This window comes from Rattus norvegicus, chromosome 5 (assembly GCF_021556685.1).
Source record: "Rattus norvegicus strain SHRSP/BbbUtx chromosome 5, alternate assembly SHRSP_T2T, whole genome shotgun sequence".
NCBI lineage: Eukaryota > Metazoa > Chordata > Mammalia > Rodentia > Muridae > Rattus > Rattus norvegicus.
In genome coordinates, this window is record NC_141538.1 from 73,472,065 (window position 1) to 73,498,757 (window position 26,693).

At 38.8% G+C, this 26,693-nt stretch overlaps 1 protein-coding gene across 8 annotated transcripts in view; it reads left to right on the plus strand.

Annotated features, from left to right (window-relative positions):
• Positions 1 to 26,693, plus strand: part of Fsd1l (fibronectin type III and SPRY domain containing 1-like) — a 73,972-nt gene that overhangs the window by 28,176 nt on the left and 19,103 nt on the right. For 2 of the 8 annotated variants that reach the window (NM_001431172.1, NM_001431173.1), the window contains 5 exon segments: positions 788 to 810; positions 4,415 to 4,536; positions 15,372 to 15,581; positions 17,531 to 17,629; positions 25,578 to 25,707. In NM_001431172.1, coding sequence (NP_001418101.1) covers positions 788 to 810; positions 4,415 to 4,536; positions 15,372 to 15,581; positions 17,531 to 17,629; positions 25,578 to 25,707 — 584 coding nt within the window. 8 annotated transcript variants of the gene reach the window in all.

Consider the following 26,693-nt stretch of genomic DNA (forward strand, 5'->3'; position numbering starts at 1 on the left):
TATACATCTAATTTCCATTCACCTGTGCACCAGGCTGTATGCTAGCAAAACAGCCATCTTTGTCAGCTGTAGTTGTTAACTATGCTGGTTAGCACGGGAGAACACCTTAGGTTGTATATATTATATTTAATTCATATGCGAAGCAGCAGCAGCTTTCTGTGTTTTCATTGTTCTATGACTGTATAGTTCCAGGTAATGACAATGAACCCTTGCTAAACTTGTATTTCCATTTTCTAAAGTCAGAAGTGGAAGATATGTACAGTATGTGTAAGTTTATAGCGTCCGTGAACCTTCTCAAAGGAAAGACTCACTTATGTTTCTCTCATCTATCCTTGTCTGAATCTCTGCTATCAGAACTCTTTCTTTGGGAGCGAAGGCTTCTAGAATTACAGTCTAGTTTGTATGCTAGCAAAGAAGCTTTCATACACATAAAAACTATTGGGTTGTATGGAAATTTAGTTGAAAAATATCAGACTGAGTAAAAGTGAAGGTGTATCTGATAATCTGTTTAAATAAAACACAATTATAGTTCCATGAAACTAGTTGAAACATTAAATTTTCCTACTTTTGCAATGATTGCTATGGGGGTCTGGATTCTACTGTGGTTCTAACATTACTTTACCAAGCTTCCATGAACTATATAGATTTCTTATAAATTATGTTTTGGATCAATATGAACTAATCTATTGCAGGGTTTATAGCCTAACTTTTCTTGCATGTCGCTGCCATTGAACCTGCATGGAAAGCACTAACTACCTTCTTTCTCTTCTCCCTGATTTGCTCCAAGGCTGCCAGACAGATCAAGGATAGGTATGGTATAAAACCTACATTTTTTTATTTAAGTGTCAATATTGAAGTCAGAAATGAAATTCAGAAACTCATTTTTCTTAGAATTCTGTTGATTAACACAATATGTAATAATTATGTACAAAGTAAAGAAAATATATTCTATATATAATAGAATAACTAGTTAACTTTTTAAAGTCACATTTTAAGTTGTGGAAATTACATTTCTAAGAGAATTTCATTTCTGGTTTAATACAATAATTAGCTTTAGTTTTTAGAATAGCTCTTAATTAGTTTAGTATTGAATATTGATCTATTTTGAATGACTTAAAAATGCATCCTGCTGGAATGCAGTTTTTGCTGCTGTTCTTAAATCTAAGTGGATCTTGTTTCCAGAGAAGTCCAGTACTGCCTCGTGTCTTCAGTCTGAAGCTCCTCACTGCTGTCCTGGTTAACACCTTTGAGTTCTATGCTGTTCTAATGTCGCCTGTTTCTTCTTCTCTTACTGAGGAAAACACTTAAGGAAATTGTTAAGTAGTTTGGCTTAAAAGGTGTTTCTCATTGGTAGAATCAGGAACATAAAAGGGCATTTAGCACTTGCTGGAACAAATGTGTGTGTTAAAGGGGCTGAGGTAACATTTGGATTTTGTTCATTGACTCACTGAGCATTGTCTGGAGGTTTTGTAACTTGAGGCTTTTTATCTCAGGATGGTGAGATTCTCTGACAGGCACAACTTTTGAGTCTTTTCAAGTCTAGATCAGTTTATTCTTTATTAGGAAATTCACAGAAATTATCTTTATGGATTGTGTGAAAACCAGTGTCTGTTGTTAATTTGGAGAAATTTTTTGGCTGTGTTTCTTGGTTATTTGACTGTGGGAGGCTGGGGGTTGTGTGGAGCAAATTTTCATAGAGTCAAACAAAACTATTGTCCCTCTTTGTAGATTTTTATATTATGACTAATGATGGGGTTCATTCTTGTAAGTGCTGGATATAGGAAGGTCACTGGAGTTTTGTTGTTTTAAGAGATGGATTCTCACCCTGTTTTCTAGGCTGGCCTTGAGTCCAGAGTTCTTCCTGCCTCAGGCCTCAAGTAGCCAGGTCTGTAGGTACTCAGTGAATGAAGTACTATGTGAGGGGTGGACAAGAGGAAAGCCTTTGACAAAGTAGATTTGTCTGCTGAGATTTGCCCAGGCCAGATTATTACTCCTCGTTGGTTATTCTATTACACTCCGCTGTGCTTCCTGACTTTTCTGGCCTAGAAATCAGTTCCTAACCAGGGTTGGTGCTGTCCAAACAAATCTTGAGAGATCTCTCCTTCCTTTCAAGATTGTGTGGCTTTCCCAGCTCTCACCTCTACTTCTGAGGCCCTCTGTTCAGGTTTGTTTGCCAGGATTTAATGTTAATGCCAGCTTTGATGGTGTCTCCCCTTCTCAGTCTGCCTCTGCATGTGATTGATCCCTTCAGTATCCTGGTCAGTCAGTCTGGGGGGGGGGCATTGGAGTCCTTGCTTCTTTATTTTGTTTAAAGCCTACACTGTTTCCTTTGTTCATTTGGCTACCAGAGTACTCGCTCCTTGCCTGAAGAGTATTTCTAGGTCTTAGCCTGTTTTTTAACTTGATTAAATTTGCTCATCTGTTTTGCAATTAATTTCTGGTGACCATGATAATACTAGAAGGAAAGAGTCTTTTAATTCAGCTGCTACTGTAAGATAATCTAGGAAAGTCAAAAGGAATAAAAACATAGCAAGTAGCATGGTGTGAGACTGTCTTACCAATTTTGGATTTTTAGTTTGGGCTTTAAGGCTAACTTGTCCAAATATAATCAGTTTAAAAATAAATTTTAAGTTTTTGAAAATATTGTTATACATATGAATTGATTCATATACTTTTTTGTTTGTTTTCTTGTTTTTTGTTTTTGGAGTTTTTTCTTTCCTTTGAGACAGTGTTTCTCTGTGTAGCCCTGGAACTAGCTCTGTAGACCAGGCTGGCCTCAAACTCAGACATCTGCCTGCCTCTGCCTCCTGTGTGCTGGGATTAAAGGCCTGTGCCACCCCTGCCTGGCAGATTCATATAAGTTTTTGTTTTAACTAGAAATCATTCTTTCTTTTTCTATTTTAAGTGACATGTCTACTGAATTGGGGCGGGGCATTCTTTTTCTTTTTGTTCCTTGTTGTGTTCAAGATTTTACTGGTTTCAGATTTAAAATTCTTAAATCCTCAGCTTTTCACATTAAGCAATTAGTTCACTGGGTTTGAAGACACTGGCGAGGCCGAAACCCATTTATTGAGCATCTATGAACTGTCTCATCTCAGTATGGTGCTTGAGGAGCTCTGAAGTCAGGAAATGCTCAGGGCTGCCTTGTGCGTGTCCAGCTGAGCCTCCCTTCTGATTGCTTATCAGCATAATCGAGATCGTACTCCTGAGAGCCAACAGCCAGTGCTGTGTATGGGGTATGCAGTGCGTATTTCATTTCTAAAGCTTTCAGACATGTGAGCTGCCTTCCCCAGGACTGATTTACAGTGTATCCCTTTCTTCTTGCTGAGGTAATCTCTGGCTGTTCGTTGTTACATTACAATGATTACCTCATTTTTTAATGAGGTAAAGTGACTAAAGATAGCAACAGTTTTACATCAGCAGGTTTGCCGTCTTTCATCCAGTTGACCTCTGGGTAGCAGGTCCAGTTGACTAGGCTGGGCATTCCCATTGTTCTGTAGCTCTCATTATATTGTCTCTCACACTGTGTACTAGGAAGAGGACGTTGGCAAGTAGACATCTGCATCTTTCTTTCTCCAAGGATGTTATATAACTGACCGTGATATTTATAGAAATTTACTATAATGTGAAAATATTGAAATTGATCATTAACAAGTTATTTAAATACATTTATTTTCTTTTGTGTGTGTGAAAACCATTTGGATAGTTGAGGGAAAGCAATTACAGACAGGAGCACAGTTAAGTGGATTTCCTTCTTATATCAACATATGAGCTTCTTTTAATTATCAGTATTTGCTAAGAACTTCCCCCATACTTTGATAAAGCAGCATTTTGTATTTTACTTCACATTTATCTGAGTGTTTATGAGCACTTTTTATTCTATGACACATAGGTCCACTAGCCTGTTTCTCATCGTAAGCACCTTTCCATGCAGTTGATGCTGATAGATGAGAGTGACATCTCGGTGGTATGGCACCCACTGTAAGGATCTCAGTTCTCTCCTTTGTTGTTTGTGGTCTTTAGAGGATTGCAGGATGTAGTGCCGGGTGCCTGCCTTTGTTGAGAGGACATGCTGTAACAGTACCTGGGAGAAGGCTTGAAACATGCTTTGGTGGAAATGAGGACTAGGAAGCACGTGAGAGTGTACTCAGAGCTTCAGATGAATTGGGACCTTGTATAGATTATTTATATAGGTTATTGGTTATTGTGATAATTGTGCGACATTTTAGAAAACTGGCTGGAGTTTCAGCTTTTGATTCAGTTCCCAAAAGACAAAGCAAATTTGTTTTATTGCCTGTCTTAGAGTTTCTACAGTCACTTAGTGAAATAATTTTTATCTTAATTTTATAAACTATATAAAATTTGTTACTTTGTATTGATTTATTTTTAAAAAGTATGTCTGTGTTTACCATAGAGTCACAATGGCTTCAGCCTTTCGCCTTTCTTTGAAACCAAAAGTCAGTGACAACATGACCCATTTAATGGTGGATTTCTCTCAGGAAAGACAGATGCTGCAAACTTTGAAGTTTTTGCCAGGTAAATACATTATTACATGAGAACTTTCAAATAAAAAGTATTGCAAGAGTTTTCTGTAATAAACATCATGTAAATATAAAGAGATATAGTATATTTTAATTTAAGTAAGAATTAATTACATTCGCTAACTTTTATTGAAAAGAATTATTTTCTTGAGTACAAATTCAACTTTAATGTCATTAAGAGGTAGTACATGTTCCTGTTTTGGCAAAGAACAATAGTTGGTCTCATGGCTAGACTGTATAGATTAGAATTTTGCTGGTTTTTTTGCAGTATGATCTCAAGAAGTCAACTAACTTTATTCATTTTTCTACATCTTTAAAACGCACTGCTGATGTTCTCGAGGCGTCATGGGTGTTCATGCATTGGTTCTTCTAACACAGCAATAGCAGCAGCTGGAGCTTACTTCAGCCTGCGTGAATGTTTACTGGCTGCCGGTCTCATTGCTGTTATGTTCAGTGTTCAGCATGAACTTTCTCTCCATGTTATGTGGTAACATTGTCTTATGAGAGAGTTAGTCTAACCATGTGAAACTCAGTCACAGATTATCGCTTGTCTGTGTATAACAGCCAGCGATGGCTTTTGTTCCTGTCCTTTGAATTCTATCTTTTTTAGTGCTAAGTAGTATTTTTATTAGCCAGTAATCTGTTCATAGATACGTTAAATTGTTGAAACAGTGATGATTTGGGAAATCAAGAATCCGTTTGAAAGTGAAATTCCACTTGCATGTTTCTGTGGGGTTAGTTTATGTTATTTTTGTTTGTTTGCTTGATTTTGAGATTGGCTGGCTTTTGCATAGGAAATATTAACTGCACCAGACCATGTCTTCTCTGGATTTAAACCTAGTCGTAAAGAGTAGTTTAATAATCATAATGCTATCAGAGATCCCAGTATAGTGCGTAGGTGAAGAACTAACTTGTATGCTAGATATTATGAGCTGTAGAGGAGGATTGTAAAAGGAAAGGTGAAAGAACGGAGTGCATGTGAGAGGAGGAAGGTGTCATGGTGTACAGGAGTATATACTCAGGATTACAGATAATCCCTGACCTACACAGATTTGACTTGTAGTTTTCTGTATTAAACTGGTGCAAAACATTTGGTGAGAAACATTCAGTAGAGACCATATTTTAAATGTGGGTCTTTTCCTAGGTTGGCAGCATGCAGTCCTATGGGATATGCTTTTATGATGGAGAGCAAGACAAGGAAGCCACAGTTTGCAGTGAACCTTGTAAAGAGCCACATGTATGCAGTGGAGCATACTGTGTGGACAAACTGCAATGCACCACAGACTAGGCTTATGACATGAAATTTTACATAAGATATTTTCAAGTTATGTTTGGCCTAATGTGCTGTTGGCCTCTTGCAAATTGAAGAACATGTGTGCTATCAGTCAGTTCACAGGGATCACAGTTGGTGTACAACTGATATCAAAAGGCAAGGAAACAGTTTTTAGAGTTTCCAAATACCAGATACGTTAAATGGTTTGGTAATCTCAGTCTAGCACTTAGAATTTCCTTGAGAAGAGAATGGAGCTTATTTTAGTTTTGAGAGTGTGAGGTTTTGGATGAGAGTTCTGCTGATTACCCGATAACTGAGACCTTACTCTTTAGTACCCGCATGGTCACTTGTAAGCTCCAGACACTACTTGGCAGCAGAACATAGCCTCATGTGCACAGGACAGCACTGCCGCAGAAAGAGGGAGTGTCTGTGCTCACTTGTAGGCACTAGAGTAGGGACTTAGGCTTCAGCCTGGCAATAGATCTCATTTTTAAGAACGACCTTTTGTAAAACATGGAAAAGAATTTAAAAACTATCTTGGGTCTCATTGACTGTGTACTTTTTACCATCAGTTTGGCTCTAGAATTTTACCCTTTTCATGTAACTGTCATATGTAAAACATGGACAGTTTCCACTCTGGGGAAAGAAAAAGAATTGGTAGCAACCTAACGAGAAGACCGGTTCCACGAAGTCTCTCCACTTCAGTTATAGCTTCTTAAAGCCCTGAGCTGGTGCTTTGTCTTTGTGCTGGGGAGGGAATTCCTTCCCCGGAAGGCAGAGCAGCACTGAGTATGCACACGAGTCTCTCTTCTCGTGGCACAGTGGCCTTCTTTGCAAGACCGTGCAGCTCCTGCTCTTTCTGCATCACCAATGGGGAATGGCCAGACAAGCATCCGGAACACAGTCATGGAACTGACACAACTTTGCTTCCCTAAAGAGGCCGTTCTTTTAGTTAAACCTAGTTTTATTCCACTTCCTGTACAAATATGGAAGCATGCATATATACTATACTACTAATACTTTTGCTTTGGCATGTAACAGTGTGTGAGAGGTTCTTGTTGATCACTTCCGTTTCACTAATGGCTGGATGGTCTGAATTTTTCCATTTTTATTTATGGTAGAGCATTGTGTATAGGTCAGAGGACAGCTTGCAGGAATAGGTCTTTGTCTCTCATATGTGGTAAATACCCATGACACCTTAGTTTTTCCATCAGATCAGTTTATGGTCATTTTTTTTTTTGCCAAGCAAAGAAAATATTTTTATGTAATCATATATATTTTTTCTTATATATAATATATATTTATAAATATATTTATATAGATATAGATTATTTCCTTTGTGTATGTTATGTTTTAGTAAATAGTTCTTAGATTCACTATTGCATGATTATGTAAGCATACATACTTTTTTTTTTTTTTTTTTTTTGTTCTTTTTTTCGGAGCTGGGGACCGAACCCAGGGCCTTGCGCTTCCTAGGTAAGCGCTCTACCACTGAGCTAAATCCCCAGCCCCGCATACATACTTTCTTATAGTTGGTTATTTAGGTTGAGTTATTGAGATAGGATCTCATTGTAGGCCCTGGCTGCTCTAGGACTTACATGTATCAGTCTGGCCTTTACCTCATAGATATTTGACTGTCTCTGCATCTGGAGCACGAGGATTAAAGTCACGAGCTATCATGCCCAGCTTACAGTGTGTTTATTATAATATTTTTAATGTGGCTGTTATTTTGTAGGCCAGTTTTAGGTTCCTGGCAATACTAAGTAGGAGCTGTGGAGCATTATCAAAGATATTCAAGACACAGAGTCCTTCCCCCATTATCAACATCCCACAGCAGAGTGGCACACTTGTTAGAAGTGAAGCATCTCCAGTGATAAGTCCTTGTCAGCCAAAGTCATGGTTACATTGAGAGTCTCCTTGGTGTCATTCTGCCATGCTCCGCATAGCGTGCCTTTTCTGGAAAGTCACCGACGTGGAATCTTTTCACTGGCAGCCTTTACAGGTTGGATTCTCTGGCCTAGTCAAGAGCATTAGCTGTCTTCCATTTCTTTTCAAGGCTTGATAGCTCTTAAAGCATTGAATTAAAACCGGTCTCAATGTTCCATATGCAGTTTTTGTAAATAGTTACCGACTAAAGGACAATTGAATTGCTTCTTAGTGTTGGCAGTTACAGTTTTAAACATGTATCTTTGTGTAGATATAAGTTTTCAGCTTCTTTAGGTAGTTTCTGGGTAGTCTGATGAGATTGCACTTAGTTTTGTAGAAAACCTCCCAAGCGTCTTCCAAAGCGTCTATGGTTTTGCATTCCTAGCTGCAATGAATAGGTTCCTCTTGCTCTGCGTTTTGCCACCAGTGATTCTGTGGTGTCATTTCATGGCAGGTATAATTTGTGTCACATCGGACGTGGAGCACCTGTTCAGATACTCAGCCTTTGCTGTTTCCTTAGTAATCTGTTAAGGCCTTTGGCTTTTTTTTTTTTTGAGTATTTGTTACTCCTCTTCCTCTCCCCTTCCTCCTCTTCCTCCTCCTCTTCCCTTCATGTGAATCTCCAATTACTGTAACATTTGTTTAAATACTTTTGTTCGTTTTATTATTATTATATATTATATATAATTTATTATTGCCATTATGAAAGATCAGTCATATATTTCTCTGTTTGCTTTTTCTTTGATCAACATTTGAATTCTGTAGCTTTAAAAAGGTGTTTTAAGTCAAGCGACGTAGTTTTCCAGCTTTGTCCTTCAGTGCTGTGTTGGCTCTCCCACATCGTTCCCTTCTCCATATACACAGTCAGCTGAAACTAGCAGGAGAACTTGTGGGGTTTCCCCTGGGTCGTATTGAATGCGTAGACCTAGAGGGAAGAACTGACAGCTTGAGGATGTGGAGCCGTCCGGCCCCCAGGCATGGGGGTCTCTGCAGTGATGCAGCTCTTTAAGTTCACTCACTGGGATTTGGCGGTTTACGTCACAAAGACCTTGAGCACACTTCGTTCGTAAATGTTTCACACTGGCGATGCTGATGCAAATGCTGTGTTTTAATTTGAAATTTTATTTTTATTGCTAGAACATAGAGAAGCAGCTGCCTTGTGTGTGTTAACCTATGTGTGCAGCCTTACTGTGATCACTTCTCAGCTCTAGACTGATTTTATTTTCCTTCAGATTTCTTACATAACTGATCATGTCATTTGTGAGTAAACAGTTTTCTTCCTTCTCAACTGAAACCTTTTATTACATTTTTAGTTTCTTAGCACACTGGCATAGGCTTTAGTGGGTCATCACAGTGGTGAAGATTTCTGTTTCTGGTTTCAGTAAGAAGAGTTCCAGTTTCACAGCCAAGTATGAGATAGCTATTTTCACAGACCTTCCTTATCAACTGGAGTTGAGGAAGTTTCCCTCAATTCCTATTTTAGTGAACCAGTTTTTTGTTTTGTCTTGTTCTGTTTTGTTTCTAATTAAGAATGGATATCTTGGCTGGAGAGATGGCTCAGTGGTTAAAAGCACTGACTGCTCTTCCAGAGGTACTGAGTTCAATTCCCAGCATCCACATGGTGGCTCACAACCATCTGTAATAAGATCTGATGCCCTCTTCTGGCGTGTCTGAAGACAGCTACAATGTATTCATATATATGAAATAAATAATATTTTTAAAAAAAGAATGGATGTATCAATTTCATGTGGCTTTCTTTTAGCCCATTGATAAAGGTGGGTTATATTTGTTGATTTTTCCCAGGTTGATAATTGAGTGTTGCACATAGAATGATACACATTTGGTCAAAACACATTCTTACTTGATCTGTCCTCTAAACATTTTGTTCAACTTTTTTACATCTGTTTGTTAATGAATATAGTAGTCTATAGTTTTCCTATAATACTCTTGCCTAAGTTAGGTTATTGTAGGTTGCTGGTCTCACCAAAAGAGCTAGAAAATATTTCATCTGCTTTTCTCTTTTCAAAAAGATTGTATAGAATTTATTCTTTGTGCTAGGTGGAATTCACCAATCAACCCATCTAGGCATGATACTTACTTTAGAAGGTTATTAACTATTGGCTGAATTTCTTTAATCAGTTTAGGCCTAATCAGATTAATTTTTCTAATGTGATTTTTTTTGCATGTAGTGTTTATCATGGAATCAGAATTTATCTGTTCATTTATATCACCAAAATTGTAGATCTAGAGTTTGTTCATAGTATTTCTTATTTGTTTTTGAGGATTATTTGTTCGTTTGCTTGTTTGCTTGCTTTTTGAAACAGGGTTTCCCTCTGTAGCCCTGGCCTTCCTGGAACTAGAAACCAGGCTGGCCCTGAACTCCGAGATCTGCCTGCCTCTGCCTCCTGAGTGATAGCATTAAAGGCCTATGCCACTCCACCCCTGTTTAGCCATAGTATTTCTTTTTTTTTAAAGATTTATTTATTTGTTATATATGACTATATTGTAACTGTCTTCAAACACATCAGAAGAGGGCATCAGGTCTCATTACAGATGGTTGTGAGCCACCATGTGGTTGCTGGGAATTGAACTCAGGACCTCTGGAAGAGCAGTCAGTGTTCTTAACCACTGAGCCATCTCTCCAGCCCAGCCATAGTATTTCTTGATAGATATTCTTTCTCCCCCTCTTCACCTCCCTCATTTCCCCCTCCCCCTTTTCCAGTGCAGAGAGAGAGAGAGAGAGAGAGAGAGAGAGAGAGAGAGAGAGAGAGAATTTGCCCCCCTTCCCTTCTTCTTTGTATCCTTGTCCACTCCCCTTGGAGATAGAGTCTCCAGGTTGCTGGCCTGGAATGCACAATGTAGACCAGGCTGGCCTCAAACCTATATATAGTATTTCTCTTTGTCCCCAAATGCTGGGATTGCAAGTGTGTACCTGGCTTGGTTGTTGGTTTTTACATCCATGAAGTCTGTACATCCTCTTTCATTTCTGATATTAGTAATTGGTGTCTTCTGTCTTTGGAGTTAACCTAGACTTGTTGATTTTAATGATTTTTTTTTCAACAAACCAGCTTTTGGTTTCATGAGTTTTCTTTTTTTTTTTTTCCCCATCTTTATTAAATTGGGTATTTCTTATTTACATTTCAAATGTTATTCCCTTTCCCGATTTCCAGACCAACATCCCCCTAACTCCTCCCCCTCCCTTCTCTATGGGTGTTCCCCATCCTCCCCCATGACTGCCCTCCCCCCAACAATCACGTTCACTGGGGGTTCAGTCTTGGCAGGACCCAGGGCTTCCCCTTCCACTGGTGCTCTTACTAGGATATTCATTGCTACCTATGAGGTCAGAGTCCAGGGTCAGTCCATGTATAGTCTTTAGGTAGTGGCTTAGTCCCTGGAAGCTCTGGTTGCTTGGCATTGTTGTTCATATGGGGTCACGAGCCCCTTCAAGCTCTTTCAGTCCTTTCTCTGATTCTTTATTGGTTTTCTATTTTTAGATTTGTTTACTTGTGTTCTAATTTTCATCATTATTTTCCTAATTTTGTATTTAATTTGTTCATTTTATGTATATGCATTTGTTTTCTAAAATGGGTGTTTAGATTATTGATTTTTAGATTTTTATGTATTCAGTGTTATTTTTATAAGCAAGTCATGTATTTTACAAATTTTCATAAACTATTTTCACTTAGTTCAAATATTAAGTCACTTTGAGATACTGTGCGTGGCTCATATATTATTTAGAAATGTGTTGTTGAATATTTCTAAGTATCATAGTATTTTCCAGCTTTTTCCAGTTATTTCCAGTTTAATTGGATTGTGGATGAAGAGCAGATACTGTATGTTTTCTATACTTCTAACTTTGTTAAGGTTGATTTTGTGAGTAGTCTGCCTTGCTGAAAATCCATAGTCATTTCAGGTGGTTCTGTATTCTTCTAACACTGCACAGAGCAGCCCATAGATGTCAGACTTAGAGTTGATTGTTGTTTAGCTCAGCAATTTTCTGTGGTGTTCTGCCTTCTAGATCTGTCTGATTCTGATGGAGGACTGTTGAAGTTGCTAACTGGTCTGGATGTATGCATGTCTTTTTGCAGCCTTGTTAGTTTTGACTGACAGATGGAATCAATACTACACCCTTTCTTATCCTTGAAAATTCCCTCACTCTAATGTCCAAAGTGTCTAAAATTAATGTAGACTCATTTCCTTTCATTCATGGTGGTGGTGTTTATCTTTTCCTAAGCAACAAGTGCTGTTATATTTAAGGTGGGTTTTCTCACAATCTGTGCCTTTTAGCTTGTGCATATACATCTGTGTACTTCTCTTTGCCATCAAGCAGACACCCCTGTAACATACACATTGGGTTTTCTCTAACTAAATTTCCTTCTGACACTGTGTAAAGGTAGCACTTTAGACAGGTTGTAACTTCAGTTCTTAAAATTTCTACTTTAGGCCCACTTGCAAATATGAGGCCTCCAGAACATGGTAGTTGATAGGAATATTGAAATTCCTGTTGAGAGAATCAGTCTTCCCCAAGGGTGATCACATTACACTGAATGGGCTTAGCATGTTGTATTTGTATATTAAGTGCGTGTGGTGGGGGGATAAAGAAGCCATGATTTTGAGAGCAAGCAAGGGTGAGTGGTAAACATGGGAAGGATTAGATGGGTAAAGGAGAAGAGAGAAATGATGTGATTATATTTTAATTTAAAACACTTTAAAAAGTGAATAAAATTAAACTGAGATTTCCACAACCCCCTCCTTAGGGTTTTATGACTTGCTGTACTGGCTCTCAAAACTCAGAAAAGCACTGTACTTATACTAATTTATTATGAAGGCTACTTTTAAAAGTATTAGTAAGTAGCTCAAAGAAGAGGTATTAGGACGAAGTCTGGAAGGAGTCCAGGTCCAGGAGTCCCCTTCCTTACGGGATTTTGGTGTGCTGCACTCCTGGCATGCATGAGTTCCTACCACCGCTTTGCTTAGTGCACCCTACTTGGCTTCCCAGAAGTTCTCAGCCCAGTCATTTTGGTCTTAATGCAGACTTCATTGCATAGGTGTGATTGCCAACGGGGTTTGTGAGGAAAACCTACAAGAGCATTCCCTTGAGAGATCTCTCTGAGTCTCTGTAGCCTGCTTTGATAAAGTGGTTATGAATCAGTAATCATGATTACAAACCAACATATATGTATCATAATGTCATGTGGTGCTTTATGTAAATGACATGGTAACCACGAAACCCCAAATCTAGAAATATTAGAAACAAAGAAGGAAGAAATGAAACCTGTTCAAAACATTCTTTAAAATGGAAAAGTGAAGACAAGAAGAAACACAGAAGCTATAAGACAAGTAGAAAACAGTCGACCAATTGGCAATAGTAAATCCTTCCTCATCAGTAATTGAATGTAGGGAGCAGAAGAGTGACTCAGCAGTGAAGAGTGCTGTTTATTCTCGGAGGACTGGATTTGATTTCCTGCGTCCGTGTCATAGCCCACCACACTCCATGCCAGGGAGTCCGTGTTCTCCGCAGGCCTCGGTAGACAGGCACTGGCGCTCTCTGCTGTACTGCACAGTTCTCCAGGCTTTCCGAGATGACGTTTGCTGCTGCACAGTTATAGAGAACTCCAGGAAGGATAGGCTCGCTGCTGCTAAGCTCCCTGGCCCTCCACTCACTTGGCTCTTGCACCCACAGTGGCTTAACAGCCACTTGAGACTACCAGTGTTAGCTTTGTCCAGCGTTTTCCCATGGCTTCTTTCATCTGTTTCCTTTGGATCCGTTTCATTTTTTATTTTCTTGTCTTGCTGGATTTGGATAAGACTTCTAGTAAAATGCTGAGTCCAGATGATAAGAAGGAAATATCTTCACCCTGGTTCTGCAGTCTTGGGGTCAGGTATTGTGTTTCTCACCATTAACTTGATGTTAACTCCAGGCTGTTTGGAATATTTTTTTCCTTTTACTTAATGTTGTGTTATTTGCTTGTTTGCTTTTGAGAATCCTCTAGCCTCAGCCTCCCAAGAGCAGGTATTGGCCAGCTTAGGAAATATTTTTTATTTTATTTATTTATTCTATGTGTATGAGTGTTTTTCTTGCATGTGTGTATGTGCACCATCTATGTACCTAATGCCTACAGAGGCCAGAAGAGAGGGTATCAGATGCCTGGGACTGGAGTGATAGACAACTGTGAGCTTCCGTGTGGGGCCTGGCCATAGACATAGATCCTCTGCAAAGCAGTAACTGCTCACCCACTGAGCCGTCCTTTCAGCCCACTGAAAATGCTCTTTTTAAAGTAAAGTTTCTACTTTGCTAAAAGTTCTTGCCATGATTATTGTAATATATTTTTTATTTATTTTTATGGTTATATCTTTATTGATGTTATTGAATATATTCATCAATTTCAAATGTTGGTCTAGCTTATACACCAGGATTTTTTTAAAATAAGGACTCCTCGTGTTGCCTCATCTGCCTGTGAGACCCACTCTGTAGAGCTGGCTTGCCTATGTCTCACAGACATCTGTCTGTCTCTGCTTCCCAAGAGCTGGGACTAAACGCATACACCACCATAAGAGGAGGAAGTGCTTTTACAGTCCTGATTTTAACTTTACATGGTTTATATGTGTGTCTTTGTATCATATGCAGAGATTCACACACTTAAGGTTCATCTGAGTCACTTACCAGTGTTTTAAAGCTGTGAAACCTTTTATGGAAAATAAATTGATTTATAGTTATATGTGTTAATTGTAGCTCACTGAATCCATTTATTTTAATAAGTCATAAAACTCTAGGGAGAAACACTTTAAAAATCATAAATATTTTTAAGAAATGAGGAAATCAGTTTTGTTTAGTATATTAAAATTATTTTTTAAGGTTTTTTAAATTTAATAAACATCAGTTTTATATATTTATGGGGAATAGTGTGATATTTTTATATATAGTCAAATCATAAACTCATGATCAAATTATTCATGATCACATCATCACCCAAAACATTTACCATTTGCATTGACAGCATAAAACATATAACTATTTTAAAGTATATAATAAATGGTTGCCGGGGTTGGGGATTTAGCTCAGTGGTAGAGCGCTTGCCTAGCAAGCGCAAGGCCCTGGGTTCGGTCCCCAGCTCTGAAAAAAAAAGAAAAAAAAATGGTTGCCAACTATAATTTTTTTCTGCTTTGGAATATCAGAAACTATTCTTGTTATTTAACTTGATATATATGTTCGTGTCTGCTAACCAACTCTTCTCTTCCCACTCTCAGATCTTAAAAGTACACTGAAAACATTTTTTACTTAATTTAGCTATTACATAATATATAAAATATATTTACAAGTAATAAGCCATTCTCAATTATCTTTAGCATGATAGATGTTTGGAATTTACCTGTTGCCATCTAAGATGTTAATAAACTCAGAGTCTAAGAGAAGCTTTGGAATGCAAACGTTATAATCTGACAATAAAAGAGGCTTTGAAAATAATTATCTTGAATTTCTAGGTTATCCTTTCTTATAACTTGACTCCCTTTTGAATATTTGAAAAGAAGAAATAGCAGAGGTTGAGTGCCAAGCATAATAAATGTTTGCTTAGTGTTATAATATGTGAGAGTTGATAGCCCCTCCTTTTTTTTTTTTTCCTTCTCTGCAGTCCCAAAAGCTCCAGAGATTGACCCAGTGGAGTGTTTAGTAGCTGACAACTCTGTAACTGTAGCTTGGAGGATGCCAGAAGAAGATAATAAAATCGACCATTTCATAATGGAATATAGGAAAACGAACTTTGAAGGACTTCCACGTGTAAAAGACGAGCGATGTTGGGAAGTGATTGATAACATCAAGGGTACTGAATATACATTATCAGGTAACTCAACAGCATTTCATGAATCTAATCCTTAGAAAGTAAGTGGAAATAAGAAAAACAGTTTGTTATTTTAAATGATAAAATTAAGTTCTATTAACCAAACTGCTGTTTTTAGATATTTGTTATGTGAATGACTTTCTGTTAAAATATCAATAAAAGTTTTAATTACTTAATATTTGCAACCTACTAAAATAGCGTATGTAAAGCAAATATAGAAGACTGTTATGGGAGCAACATTTCAGAGCAGTCTTTGTCCCCTGCTTTCCGTTCTTCTTTGTTTGTTTCTTTGTTTGTTTGTTTAGAGAGACTATTCCATGTAGCCCTGGCTGGCCTGGAGCTCACTAAGCATCACACCAATCTTGAACTCTGCCTTTGGAGTGCTAGCATTAGAGCAGTGCCACCACGCCCAGATAATCTTTAATTTTAATTTTTTGCCTAAGTAAAAGAACTATTTATTTTTCAGGTCTACTCAGACCTCCACATTTCAGGGATACCATAACCACCATTGTTTTCTCTGTCTTAATGCTTAGCTTCCCATTAGCACAGAACTGGGACTTTGCTAAGACTTTTTGTTTCTGCCTATTGAATGCTTTTTAGAAGCTATCTTAGTATAATGAGGTCTTTTGATGCTTTAAACAACAAAGTATTAGCAGAGCTTTTCAGTGTGTCCTGTACAGAGTGGGACACATGACGAGCTGTCCTGTCGAGCACTAGTTCCTTTCCTGGAGCAGGCAGGCATCCTGTGTAGTAGACAGAAGTACATGCAGCACACTACAGTTGGTCAGCATACCACGTACTCAATCCTGCATGGTTGGGAATGGTTTGTCGTTGTTACAGATGGAAACAGGTCAGTCAAGTTTTAAAGGTTTTATAGCTAGTAATATTTGGACTTAGAGCTTAGTCTAGGCATAACTGCACGGCTCCTGTCCGTCTCTGCTTTATTCCCTTCCATCTTCACGTAAAGTGGCATTTCATATAAGCACGCACTGGCTGGTTTTGTGTGTCAGTGTGGCATAAGCTAGAGAAGAAGAAGCATGATTTTAGGACATGTCTCCATGAGGTCAGCTGTGAGGCAGTTTCTCAGAGATAAATGGGGGAGGTCCCAGTCCACTCTGGGTGGTGCCACCTCTGGGCTGGTGGTCCAGGATTCTGGAAGAGGCAGGCTGAGCAAGCCGTGGGGAGCAAGCCAGTAAGCAGCACCCTCCATGGCCTCCACATCAGCTCCTGCCTCCAGGTTCCTGCCCCATTTGAGTTCCTGTCCTGACTTCCTTCAGTGATGAACAGCAGTATGGAAGTGTAAGCTGAATAAACCCTTTCCTCCCCGACTTGCTGTTTGGGCATGGCGTTTTGTTACAGCAATAAAAACCCTGACTAGGACAAACATACATTTCATACACATAAAAATTCATTAGTGCTACTTATTTTTCAAAAAAAATGATGACTATGCTATTGTAAATTATGTTATCTCTTCCTTGAATGAAATACTACAGGTTTTGGTTATTGTTGTTGCTATTGCTGTCTTTGTTACTGGCTTCTTGTGATTTTATTATGTGTGTATGTATGTATGTCCGTCCGTCTATCTGTCTGTCCTTTGGAGATAGGCTCTTGCTTGTTAGCCCAGGTTAAATGGAACCAATGGTCCGCCTGTGCTGGCTTTCCAGGGCTGGTATCACAGGTGGCGCCACCACATCTAGAACAATGACCCCTCTAATGAAGCCTGAGACAGAGCTGTTTATTAATCGCCAGGTTGAAACGTTGGTAATTGTGTAAATTACTTATTTTGAAGAAAGTATTCTTATTTTCATGCATTACCTTTCATTTAACATAAATTTGTCCTCATCAAGTAAAGGGATTTCTAAGAAGGAAAAAAATGTCTGTTTGATGTACACTCACACTTTTGGGAAGGAATCCTTTACTTTTTATGATGAAAAACTTTCATTTTATTTCAGGCTTGAAATTTGATTCAAAGTATATGAATTTCAGAGTGAGAGCGCGTAACAAAGCTGTGGCTGGAGAGTACTCTGACCCAGTGACCCTAGAGACCAAAGGTAAGGCCATTAGTGCCGCCATTAGTGGTTCAGCAGACAGAACTTCCCTTCAGAAGTTTCTCGAGACTTTGTCAGAGTCGTGCCATGTGTAGTTGGACTCCTTCCCTACCATCTACCTCTGGCCCTTGCAATGTAGGAAATGAAAGGCAGGGAAGTAAGACCAGAGAAGTAGTGATTTTCCTTCAATTCCTCCCTTATAGAGGTGAGAGGACAGCATGGAGGAGTCACTTCTCCACTTGGGGATCCCAGAGGTGAGACTCAGGTCAGCAGCCTTGGGCAGCTGCTGCCCTTACCTGCCACCCCCACCATCTCACCGTCCTCTGAATGTTGACTTCACATTTAGGTTAGTAAATACATATGCACTGCTGAAGTTTGTCAAAGAATTCATTGAGAAACAGCAACAAAGGAGTTCTTTCTATTTTCCCCGTTTTCTCCCAGTTATTATTGTCTCTACAGTTTATTAATAATTACAGAGCACTCATGGTTTTTTGGTCATTAAGATCACCTTGAGAGACCACTGCTATTTTATACTGATAACCATATGCAAATGAAAGGAGGAAAGTTGAAGTATGTTATTCAGACCTAGATCTGCCCGGGATGAGTATTAGACTCTAGTTCCAGGTTCTAGAGCAGCCTTTATTGTAGGCTTCTCACCCAAGTTCTCTTCTCTAAGAGTTCAGATTTATGAACGTCGCCTCTTGTATTCAGAAGAATGTTTAGGTATTTACCAATTGAAAGCTATTCTGCTAGATTCCCTCCCACTCACAAGGCGATAGTTGTCTGAGTTTGCTTCCTGAATTAGGCTTTCCGCATTCCACTGACTTCTAGTTTATTTCTTATGCATTTAATTAGAGACACATGCTAGAAATTTGCTAAGATCCATAATGATAACGTAAACATATATCAGAAGAGAACTTAAGTAAGCTCTGGAACTTCACCCTAGTCCCTGTGTACGGTAGGCAAGTGCTTGAGCATTCAAGGCCTGTGAGTTTTTGATGAACTCAGAGTAATGTTTGTGGCATAAAGGCCTAGAAAAATTCTCATTTAAAGTAATTTGGATTAGTAAATAATTTTACTTAAGAATTATACATAGGTTAGTGCAGAAATGTAATTACTTTGAATTACATGTTTTCAAACATTTTAAGATTTATTTATATGAGTACACTGTAGCTGTCTTCAGACACACCAGAAGAAGGTATTGGATCCCATTACAGATGGTTGTGAGCCACCATCTGTAATGCTGGGAATTGAACTCAGGACCTCTGGAAGAGCAGTGAGTGCTCTTAACCACTGAGCCGTCTCTCCAGCCTGAGATATTAGTTGTTAAAAAATGTTTCTCTATTCAAAGCCTTGTCAGATTTCTGGGCCAAATAACTTTTTCTCTGCAGCTTGAGCTACTTTGGCCCATGTTGGGAAAGACTGCATTGCTGAAATTGTTCACTAAGGAGCGTCAGGTCATTTGTCATTGCTGTCCCTTCTGTTGTCTCTTCAGCGAACAAGCTTGGACCTAATAGGAGGTGCTGTGTAGATTTCATGGACTTTAGTTAGCAAACAGTTGACCACTGCTTCCCAGCACAGCTGCCCCTTCAGCAGTGCCTGACATTACCAAGCAGACTCCTGATTGGTCTTGAGCTTCAGAGAGAGAGAGAGGAAGCTGATTCTGGGGTTTCATGGAAACAAGCCCCTGGGCTTAGCCTAGAGTAACAAGGATTCTAATCATTGGGCAGTTTGAAGTAAAATTATTTCTCATGTGACTATGGATCATAAAATTTCTGGGATTGGTTTGCAGCATTGAAATAAGTATTAGTAAAAACATGAAGAAGTCCAGATCCTTTAAAAGTGACCATTGAACAATTATTTACTATGTTATTTGGCTTGTTCCTGCTATTTTTGACCACCCAGTACCAGTCAGTAAACCCACAGAGAACAGAGGGGAGAGGCAGTGGAAATTAAATAGTTCAGATCCGTAAAAATACAATACAGCTAGCATTGTTTACTTCTGTCCCTTTAATCCATGTGGCATTATTTATTCTGGCATAACAATTGTAAAAGTGATGAGTAGTGCAAGCTTCAAGTACATTTTCCCTTCCTTTCTGGTGAGATAAATGACCTCACTAAATAGCAGAACTTAATTCCAGCCCCCAGTCGTAGTTCTGTGGTTCAGCCACGTCCATGTTAAAGCCAGGTCTTCTTTATTTCAGAAGGGTAGATGCTCTAACTGTATAATTAGTGGCTAACAGCTAGGAGATACCTGCATTTCTATACAAGAGTTGACTCTGGAAATGTCTCAGTGTATCTACCTATTAAAGAACCTCTCTCCATTTTGCTGAAAAGGTACTTTCTTCCTGTTTACTTCTGCTTAGAGGCAGCTTTTGAAAGTGAGTGACTTCCTTGTGTAGTGTGGCATTCAGTAGAGCTGTGCAGTCAGTAGATGTTTATTCAGATGTTTTCTAAGTGAGACAATGAACAATGGCTGTGGTGCATGTTGGAATTGGAGTACTTGTTCCAGAATCTGGGGTGAGAGGATGCGTCCTTCACTGGCCCTGTGTCCTTATCTTGTTTGACGATGAGTGTTCACAGACTTACAAATGTCTTAGCTAATTTCAAATAATATTGTTAAGCGAAGTAGTGTACTATAAATGAATATTTCTTTTTTTTTTTTTTTTTTTTTGGTTCTTTTTTTCGGAGCTGGGAACCGAACCCAGGGCCTTGCGCTTCCTAGGCAAGCGCTCTACCACTGAGCTAAATCCCCAACCCCGAATATTTCTTTTAGTTAACAATTACCAAAAGTTTGAATTTTAGCAGGAGTTGTTGCCGGAGCAGATTAACTTGTAACTAAGTAGCTGAGGTCTGTAAAGTAGTTTAGGAATTGCGTTACAGCATAAGAGACAGCATCGCACAGCTGTTTTAATGATTTATTTTCTCAGTTTCTAGAAAGGGAAGCTAATACCATGCTTCTCTAATTTCCTCAACTATCACTTCTAAGGATTTTGAATAGTATTTATATGCCTTAGAGTTTCATTGCTGTGAAGAGACACCACAACCAAGATAACTTTTGTAAAGGACAACATTTAATTGGGACTGGCTTACAGTTTCAGAGTTCAGTCCATTATACTTATGGTGGGAAACATGGTAGTGCCCAGGCAGGCAGACTTGGTGTGGAGAAGGAGCTGAGAGTTCTACATCTTGCTCCAAAGGCAGGCAGAAGTCTTTCACACTGGGCAGAGCTTAAGCATATATATTACCTCAGAGCCCTGTCTCCACAGTGACACACTTCCTCAAACAAGGCTGTTTGAGTAAGGTCACACCTCCTAATAGTGTTACCTCCCATAGGCCAAGCATAGTCAACCCATTACACTATAATTTTCTTTTTTTTTTTGCCTTTTGTTTTCTTTATTTATTTTTAGACTCACACTGAAGACACAATGACAACTCATGCATTTATTTAGGCTTATTTATATTTTTCATAATGAACTAAATTATTAGAAAACATAATTCATTCTAGCATCACACGATTAATCTTATAAGTTATACATTTTTACCTAAAAAGTATGAAAACACTGAACAAAAAAAGCAGTGAAAGTTTTTGAGACATGGTACTGAAGGGTAAGATCAGTAATGTAAATTCCGCAATTAAATACACAAGAAAATATTTTCCTTTCTTCAAGTACAAACAATTCTATCAAAACATGTTTTTATTTTGTATTGTTTCTAATATGTGATTTGATCTTTTTGTTATTGCTCTGAAACAACCAGATATTCTAAAGGGAATGCATTATTGATTCATATGTGATCTAATACTCAGTAGAAATTCATTTTCTATTGAAAATAAAAGGAAGAGAATGCTAATTATCAATTTATCATTGCTACTCTTAACTTTATAAACGTAACTGTGGAGAATTGATTAAAACTTTGAAGTATAATCTATCCTACAATATATCATTACCAGAAATTACTGTTGGTTTGTTTATATAATTGTCTTTTTTTTTTTTAAGTTTATCTCATATCTTTTTTTAATTTTTTTTCATTTTTTTCTTTCATATAGAAATAATATATAATTGCTTATACCATAGAGTTGATTTGGAAGCTAAATAAATTAACAAATGCTTAACACTTAAACATAATGATTATTAGACATTGCTATTACCATTACAACTGGTCTGTGGTCACAGTGGATACCACCCCTTTGTGTCCATTTTGAGTCCAGCTCTGGTGACAAGTCCCAGCTTACTAGTTGGGTACAACATGAGGGTGTGTCAAGATTAACTTAGGCTGATTGCGTCCACTCGAAAAACATTCTACACGCTGATTCTTTTCTTTACAGATAATTAGGTCTACTACCTGTCAAGCTATGATCTCATCCTTGTTTAACACTTTTTTGATCAGGATTATGCATACACTTCATGCTTAGAAAGCCTTCAGGACACTTACTGCTGGTGATTGCCAAGGAAACTCCATAGGTATTTTTTTTTTTTTGTAGGCAAGGTAGTAGTATATTTTATTATTTCATTTATAATTGACGTGATAGGGCTCAGGGTAGGATGGGCAGTATCATCCCTGGTCAGATGGTCTTGAATGGTCTAAGAACTCTGCTAGCAAGTTGTAAGGAGCAAGGCAGTGAGTATTCTGTTTCAGAGCCGTGGTGATCTGATAGCACGCATGGGATTGTTTCTATCTTTCTGCACCTGTTGAAGCCCGTTTTTTGACCAACTATATGGTCAATTTTGGAGAAAGTACCATGGGGAGCTGAGAAGAAGGTATATCCTTTTGCTTTAGGATAGAATGTTCTATAAATATCTGTTAAGTCCATTTGGCTCATGACATCTCTTAGTCTGTCTACGTCTCTGTTTAATTTCTGTTTCCATGATCTGTCCATTGATGAGAGTGGGGTGTTGAAATCTCCCACTATTATTGTGTGAGGTGCAATGTGTGTTTTGAGCTTTAGTAAGGTTTCTTTTACGTATGTAGGTGCCCTTGTATTTGGGGCATAGATATTTAGGATTGAGAGTTCATATTGGTGGATTTTTCCTTTGATGAATATGAAGTGTCCTTCCTTATCTTTTTTGATGACTTTTAATTGAAAATTGATTTTATTTGATATTAGAATGGCTACTCCAGCTGGCTTCTTCTGACCATTTGCTTGGAAAGTTGTTTTCCAGCCTTTCACTCTGAGGTAGTGTCTGTCTTTGTCTCTGAGGTGTGTTTCCTGTAGGCAGCAGAATGCAGGGTCCTCGTTGCGTATTCAGTTTGTTAATCTATGTCTTTTTATTGGGGAGTTGAGGCCATTGATGTTGAGAGATATTAAGGAATAGTGATTATTGCTTCCTGTCGTATTCATATTTGGATGTGAGGTTATGTTTGTGTGCTTTTCTTCTCTTTGTTTTGTTGCCAAGACGATTAGTTTCTTGCTTCTTCTAGGGTATAGCTTGCCTCCTTATGTTGGGCTTTACCCTTTATTATCCTTTGTAGTGCTGGATTTGTAGAAAGATATTGTGTAAATTTGGTTTTGTCATGGAATATCTTGGTTTCTCCATCTATGTTAATTGAGAGTTTTGCAGGATACAGTAACCTGGGCTGGCACTTGTGTTCTCTTAGGGTCTGTATGACATCTGTCCAGGATCTTCTGGCCTTCATAGTTTCTGGCGAAAAGTCTGGTGTGATTCTGATAGGTCTGCCTTTATATGTTACTTGACCTTTTTCCCTTACTGCTTTTAATATTCTTTCTTTATTTTGTGCGTTTGGTGTTTTGACTATTATGTGACGGGAGGTGTTTCTTTTCTGGTCCAATCTATTTGGTGTTCTGTAGGCTTCTTGTATGCCTATGGGTATCTCTTTTTTTAGGTTAGGGAAGTTTTCTTCTATGATATTGTTGAAGATATTTACTGGTCCTTTGAGCTGGGAGTCTTCACTCTCTTCTATACCTATTATCCTTAGGTTTGATCTTCTCATTGAGTCCTGGATTTCCTGTATGTTTTGGACCAGTAGCTTTTTCTGCTTTACATTATCTTTGACAGTTGAGTCAATGATTTCTATGGAATCTTCTGCTCCCGAGATTCTCTCTTCCATCTCTTGTATTCTGTTGGTGAAGCTTGTATCTACAGCTCCTTGTCTCTTCTTTTGATTTTCTATATCCAGGGTTATTTCCATGTGTTCTTTCTTGATTGCGTCTATTTCCATTTTTAATTCCTTCAACTGTTTGATTGTGTTTTCTTGGAATTCTTTCAGGGATTTTTGTGTCTCCTCTCTATGGATTTCTACTTGTTTATTTATGTTTTCCTGGAATTCTTTCAGGCATTTTTGCAATTCCTCTCTGTAGGCTTCTACTTGTTCTCTAAGGGAGTTCTTCACGTCTTTCATGAAGTCCTCCAGCATCATGATCAAATATGATTTTGAAACTAGATCTTGCTTCTCTGGTGTGTTTGGATATTCCATGTTTATTTTGGTGGGAGAATTGGGCTCCGATGATGCCATGTTTTCTTGGTTTCTGTTGCTTGGGTTCCTGCGCTTGCCTCTCGCCATCAGATTATCTCTAGTGTTACTTTGTTCTGCTATTTCTGACAGTGGCTAGACTGTCCTATAAGCCTGTGTGTCAGGAGTGCTGTAGACCTGTTTTCCTGTTTTCTTTCAGCCAGTTGTGGGGGCAGAGTGTTCTGCTTTCCGGCATGTAGGTTTTCCTATCTACAGGTCTTCAGCTGTTCCTGTAGGCCTGTGTCTGGAGTTCACCAGGCAGGTCACTTGCAGGGGAAAAGTTGGTCCTACCTGTGGTTCCAAGGCTCAAGTTTGCTCGTGGGGTACTGCCTAAGTCCTCTCCGCGGCAGCAGCAACCGGGAAGATCTGCGCCGCTCTTTCCGGGAGCCTCCGTGGACCAGGGTTCCAGATGGCGTTTGGTGTTTTCCTCTGGGGTCTGGATGTGCGCAGAGTGCAGACTCTTCTGGTTTCCCAGGCGTGTCTGCCTCTCTGAAGGTTTAGCTCTCCCTCCCACGGGATTTGGGTGCAGAGAACTGTTTATCCGGTCTGTTTCCTTCAGGTTCCGGCGATGTCTCAGGCAGGGGTCCTGCCGCTCCTGGGCCCTCCCCTACGGGAACCCAGAGGCCTTATACAGATTACTCTTGGGCCAGGGATGTGGGCAGGGGTGGGCAGTGTTGGTGGTCTCCTCCACTCTGCAGCCTCAGGAGTGCCCACCTGACCAGGCGGTGAGGTCTCTCTCCCACGGGGTTTGGGAGCAGAGAGCTGCTGCGGGCCGGGATCCGCGGGTGTGGGACTTGCACTATAATTTTCTAAAACATCAAATAATCTGAAAACCATGGGTTGTTTCATAGTTTTGTTTGTTTGCCTTATTTTCATTAAGTAGATGTTTTTCTCTTCTACTGTGTGAAACAAATTATCTGTCAACTGGCTCAGTTCCTTTGCTTATGTCCCCGGGGCACCAATGTATTGATTCATTCAGTGATGGCTTTCATTTAGTATGTCATTGGAACTCATGAGAGTTTAAGTGTGAATTTGTTAATAGTAAAGCTTCGGAGAGAATACTTGTGCTGCTTTTACAGTATCATTTCATATACTGTACTGCTCTCTCTCTTCCCCCATAATTCCACCAGTTCATTCCATTCACTCAAAACAATTAACCAAGAACCAACCCAGCTGATAATTTGAAATACCATGAACTTCCGATTATTGTATGCTGGTGGAAAGTTCAGTACAAGTAGAGATATCATTGGCTCTTCACGTTTACTGTACTTGGTTACTGTATAGTATGTACAGAGAAAAAATGGAAATAGGTGGGATTTATAAACCACAGCTGAAGCATTGAGAGTTTTTTGTGCAAGAGCTAGGGCTTGGAAGCTTTTTCTCTGCTCACAGAGTTGGCTCACTTGAATAAGAAATAATATGACAGGTATGTTTGAGACAGTGGCGATTTCTTACGTTTGTTAAACATTGTCTTGGGCAGCACTTAACTTCAGTCTGGATAACTCATCATCCCATTTGAACTTGAAAGTTGAAGATTCCTGTGTAGAGTGGGATCCTACTGGAGGAAAAGGCCAAGAGAGTAAAATTAAAGGAAAGGAGAATAAGGGCAGGTAAGTCAGCTCAGGAAATCTGTTTTGTGGCCAAATGCTTGCACAGTGATTGTCTCTGACCATGACTGATACTGACGTTCTTACTTATTTTATGGACAGGTGTTTATGTGTTGGTTCTTATTTGTATTAAAATTTACAATGTTAATGTTTATTCTGCACAGTAATATGATTTCTGACATGTTAGTAACTCAGAAGTGAAGAATATAGTATCATCTGTCAATACTGGAATTTGTGATTAACCTTTTTATATTTTCTTTCTTTCATAATTGTTTCATAAATTTTATTTCAGCATTCTGATTTTTAATATTATAGATACAGCAATCTGAACTAGCTTAAAAGAAGTTTCTTGACATCTGTCTAGGCTTATAGGTCATCTGTCTTACCTGAAAGATGGCTGCACTAAATAACAGCTTTGGGCATTTCTACACAAGCCTTCCTATGGAAGAGCAATCCAGTGAATTCAAGGCTTGAGTTTCTGTCACATCTTCCCCACTTGACTCAGAAGTGGAAACTATAAATTTTTAATAGTAAAGTTTTGCTCAGACTGATGGCAAGTGTCTGTGAGTTACGTCAGTGAATCAAGCCCCTCAGGAAGCATTCAGGCTAGTTCTATTGTAAGATGTTACATATAATGTAAAGGAGTGTCTTAACAGTTGCTTGTTTTTATCTGACAGTGTCCATGTTACTTCACTGAAGAAACATACAAGGTGACGCTCTGTGTCTGTCTAGTTCTAGGACTTAGTATCTAGCTTGGCTGAATAATTCTTTAACCAATAAGCAGTGCCATTGCAGCAGCCTTCGTAAGTGAGAAGCTGCTTTCTGTAGACTGTCTCTATTGGTAGCTCGTGCTTTGAACTTACAGCATTGAGGTGCACTGCATTCTTTTGCGTTCTATGATGTATGATAACAACTTGTGCTCTGCTTTAAAAAGACTATTTCCCATCTGGTTTTACCCTGCTTTTACTTACATGTGGCATCTTTCTTGT